The sequence below is a fragment of the Arvicola amphibius genome, chromosome 8, assembly GCF_903992535.2.
Source record: "Arvicola amphibius chromosome 8, mArvAmp1.2, whole genome shotgun sequence".
NCBI lineage: Eukaryota > Metazoa > Chordata > Mammalia > Rodentia > Cricetidae > Arvicola > Arvicola amphibius.
This window is the reverse complement of record NC_052054.1, coordinates 26,119,792-26,124,291: the sequence shown is the minus strand read 5'-3', so window position 1 is coordinate 26,124,291 and position 4,500 is coordinate 26,119,792. Positions and strand designations below refer to the sequence as shown.

The window sequence follows — 4,500 nt, the reverse complement described above, 5'->3', positions numbered from 1 at the left end:
CTCAGAACTGTAACCCAATCAGAAGCTATTTGAGATTAGATTTGTCTATCCTTAGCACTTCTGCTCAGAACTAAAATTCATCACTAGAAATAAAGGTAGATTTATATTTAATGCCACCTCCATCAATCACTCAGTATATTTCCACCTCCTTTTAAGTAGTTGAAGCAGAAACACTTGATTCCCCTTCCTCCCACCCAGTGAGAAAGATATAATGTTTAATATTGTAAGCCTTCCCAGCCAAGGTTCACTGGAACTGGATGCAGCCTAGAGACAGCAAAGAAAGCACTTTGACAACTTTTCCGCCGGTGACTACACCACACCAAGAGGCCGGTTAGAAAGGTGCCAGTGTGGCATTGTGCCAATTATCTTAAATCCTGCTCTCCCTTAAGCTCACCGTGACCTGTCTCAGTGTCCTGTAACCTATCCCTAGGAAGCTTACTCTCAATCAATAACAAGCCCAACTTAAAGGCCAACCCTCCCCCAAAGGACTGGCGTGTCGAAAACAAGTTATTTCTTAACTTTTTATTGACATTGGCAAATTAAAATAGAATAAATTAACAAGTATTTTTTCAAAAAAATGTTTTGTACAAAAATACTGTCAAAATTTCCTAAAAAGCTTTCAACACAGTAGTATCTTTTCATGTACTGAATATAACTATTAGCACAGTGTCAAAAATGTTGAAGACAGAAACAAAATAAAAATCTGTGAAATGTTTGCCACTGACGACATTCCACGCCCTATTATTGTCTGTACATATGGGGGAGGGGAGACAGCCAACTTTAAAGTGAACGGTATGACTTCCTGATCCAGAACAGTTTGGCCCACATCTGTTTAATCTTCCAGTTTAGCGTATTTGAAAACTTAAGTCTGTACTCAAATGCATAGTTTAAAAAAAAAAAAAAAACGAAGCGAGATGGCAGTTTGTGCAGTAATATCTGCCCTTCAAAGTTCATGCAGCCAACAAATGCAAGTTTTCCTTTCACTCAGAAATCTGAATGCAGCGCAGTCATTTGAAACCATCTACAAAATCCACAAGATTAAGCAGTTTGCCAAGATTAATATCTAACAGTTGAGCACTGGAGAAAGTGGGGAAATAAGGAGCAAAAACAACAACAAAAAGGACCAAGTTAGCTAGATATTTCAACTACATAAGGGAGGTGGATGTCAAGGCTACAAAAACGAAACAAGAACAGGAAAAAAGTGGCAGCAATCTTTTTTTTTTTTTAAACCAATTTGTACAAGTTTATAGTTTACTTTGCTTCCAGGTTCTCAAACCTTTCAGGATCTGAAAAGCGAGATACTGCGTCTAAGGGAATGTTTTTTTTTTTTTTTTTAATTCACACCGAAGAAGTTGGGGGTGGGGGTGGGGAGGGGAGGGTTGATTTCTCTCGCCAGCCGAGGTTAACCGAGTCAACAGCTGACTCTGCTGGGCTGCTGTTTGCACACGAAGTCCGTCATGAAATCAAACTCGTTTTGGCCCAGCCAGAGTTCGGGCAGCTCCTTGATGCGGTCCAAACCCATTTCTATCACTAAGGACATAAGCACTTCCTCGTCGATGAAATCAGTGTCTATGACATTGGGCGGCAGCATTGCCGCGGGGACGTGAGCCACCGAGGCCGGCATGGTGCTGCCACCGCCGCTGCCGCCCGCGCCACTGCCGCCAGCGCCGCCTGAGGTGCCGCCAGAGCCGCCGGGGGTGCCGCTGCCGCCCGCGCCACCAGGGGTGCTGCTGCCGCCGCTGTGCTTGGGGTTGCAATCTCGGAAGTGCTGGTTTGTCCCGTTCATCTGGTGGCCTGCAGCGGGGTGCAAATCCGGCATGTAGTGGTTGTGGGGGTAGGGGTGATGGTTGAAATACTGGTTGTTGAGCTTCTGCAGCTGCATGCTGGCCGGCAGGGAGCCTCCCTGGCTGGCCACCGGGGGCCCCATGAACTGGGAATTGTTAAACCTGGCAGCGGGGGCCAGAGCGCTCGGGGGGTGCCCCCCGTTCACAGTCCCCGGCCCCATGGCGTGCCTGATGCCGCTCGTGGCATTCATGTTGCCCGCACCGTAGTGTATGTGCTCGCCCATGAGCGCGTTGAAGGCGTGCTGGGGCTGCTGCTGCTGGTGGTGATGCGGGCTCTGGAAGGGCGCAATGCTGCCCAGGCGGTGGCCAGCGTGGTGGTGCAGCCCGTTGGTGGTGCCGTCGGGGAAGCGCCCGTGGTTCATGGCCATCATATGGTCTGCCATTTCCAGTCCTGAAAGCGAAACGAGTAGACGCTTGAGACCCGCGCCACACGTGTCGCCCACCAGAGCGCACCCCACTTCTATCGCCCCTGTACCCGCGCGCACGTCAAGCGGCAGACCACCTTCCCTGGGAGGGAACCCACCGGCAGGCAGTCCGTGCACCCGAGCTCGCCACCTCGGCGGACCTGCCGCCCGCCGGACCCGCACAGCCTGGCGCTGCGCAATCGGCCCCTTCCCCAGTGATCCGGGAGTGGGGAAGAGGGGGGCGAACGGAGCCCACACCCCCCTAGGTTCCCCGAAGTGGCTTAATAAAGGAAGTGCCCCGGAGCCCAGCCGCGAACTTCAGGCATTCAATCAGCCCTCCTCACCCTGTGGTTGCACATCCTGTTGTTATTCCCCAGCTCCGCCTCACCCTCGTCCCCGGGGCCAGCCCTGCCCTCGGAGGACGAGGCTGGCAGCAGCCCTGGCCAGTTTCGCCCGCCGCGCTCACCTTCCGTCTTTGCGATTTCTGCTCGGAACACCGAAGGCGGGCTCGTCGGGTCCAGGACCGGCTCAGCAGCACATAGATGGGCAGCCGAGGGGCTGTGGAGCGCTCGCTTGTGCGAGGTTGGCGCCGAGGTCTTGCAGCAGCCGCTGGGGCAGATTGCGAGCCGTTCCCTTTTCTTTTCCCTTCGCTGCCCTCTCCGCTTCGCAGGACCGCCCGGCAGCTGCCAACAATGAGCTGTGTTTCTTAGGGCTTTGGCCACAGTTAATATAAGGATCTCAGGGAAGGGCGGAGCGAGAGCCTCCCCGGCGGCAAGCGAGAAGACGCGGATTCCGGAACTAGAGCGCCCTGGATCGGGTCCCGGAGCCGCGTCCGCGAGTCCGCACGGCACGTGCGCAGAGGCTGCGCGCCCCGGCGCCGCCCTAAAGTTCCCCGGACTGTGCCTGCCTCTCTGGGCCCCCAATGCGAGGGTTGTACCTACCACCTCCGGGGCAAGGAGCTAATCCTCCCGGCCACCCAGTGCAAGGAAGCACCCATAGGACAGGACCAAGGAGCACTCTCCGCCTCCCTCTGGCCAGATCTCCCCACCCCCAGCTTGCTCACCCGGTTCACCTAGTGATCTGCCCTGCCCTCTACAGGAAAAGGGGGTTCGCTCAGTCTCCCCGCCCTGCAGAGTTTGCTTGGGTGCAAAAAAAACCTCCCTAACCTGCGAAGAATGGCTGTCCTTTCCCGAGTTTGGGTTTTAAAGCCCCGGACCGATCCTGCCCCGTACTCTGAGCGCGCTTTCCTGAGCCGCGCCTTTGTGTTTTTACGCCGGCAGCACTGTAAACCTAACCGGGATATTTTCTGCGTGAGGGTGCATTTACCCTGCCTCCACTCTTTTCAAGGACAGGGACTGGGGGCGGGGAGCGGCAGCGGCTGCAGGTGGACCGAGCGCGCACACAGGCCGGGTCGGCTCCGCTCCCGCGTTCGGGGATCCGCTCCACTCTTTCCGGTCTGCCCCCACGTTCTCGGAGTACGTGTGCTTCTGCTAAGTTTGCGTTTGCAGCTCTTGGTAGCTTTGGCATCCGTGCTGAGGCGTCCCTGCTCTGTAAACAAACTCAGCGATCCTCGTCCCCAGATCCACCTTTTTGCACATACACAGTTGCTTGCTTCTGCTGTTGCCCTTGATCCAGGAGGTGGGGGTGTGTGCAAACTTGCACAGCCTCCCTCCGGGCTCTGCCTGACGGTTTGGGGTTGATTTAGAAGCAAACGGGTTTGTAATTAAGAAATTCGAGGGCTGAGTAAGGCTAAGGCTGCTGCTGCTGCTGCTGCTGCTGCTGCTGCTGCTGCTGGCTGCTGCTGGCTGCTGCTGCTGCTAAAGGAAAACAGATAGATAGCTTGGTAATCGCTTTGTAAATAAAGTCGTTTTGGAGGTGGGCACGTAGCGGCACGTCCTGTAGGGCACGGTGCGCACACACTGCTAGGACTCTTCCTTTTCAGTGAAATTATTCAGTGGAGCAATAGGCGGTGATAATAATAACCTTGCCTGCAGAAAGAAGCACAACGAGCCCGGTCGCCCATTTGGCTCATTGACTTGCAAATAAAATCCCTAACACTGGTCGGGGCCACAACCCAGTCAGAGCTCTCTTGCGTGGCTAGTTGTTTCCCCAACCCCAGGATAAGGCTGCTCGGACCATGTATCTATCTCACTTTAAGTGGTGAAATCGAGTTTAGCGCTCCGAATAAGGACTTCTGTGTACAGTTGTTTCTTCATAACTTGATGTCCATGGAAGACTTCCTGCTGTAAGGA

At 54.1% G+C, this 4,500-nt stretch overlaps 1 protein-coding gene across 1 annotated transcript; it reads right to left on the bottom strand.

Annotated features, from left to right (window-relative positions):
- Positions 1-507: 507 nt before the first annotated feature.
- Positions 508-2,962, bottom strand: Cited2 (Cbp/p300 interacting transactivator with Glu/Asp rich carboxy-terminal domain 2). The gene is made up of 2 exons (XM_038339613.1): positions 2,715-2,962; positions 508-2,235 (listed from the first exon to the last, which is right to left on the bottom strand). The coding sequence occupies exon 2, from the start codon at positions 2,225-2,227 to the stop codon at positions 1,412-1,414; it is 816 nt and encodes a 271-aa protein (XP_038195541.1). The 5' UTR covers positions 2,228-2,235; positions 2,715-2,962; the 3' UTR covers positions 508-1,411.
- Positions 2,963-4,500: the final 1,538 nt, after the last annotated feature.

What these genes read in the sequence shown, in the direction of transcription:
- Cited2 (XM_038339613.1), bottom strand. Translation starts at nt 2,227, where the DNA reads ATGGCAGACCATATGATGGCCATGAACCACGGGCGCTTCCCCGACGGC.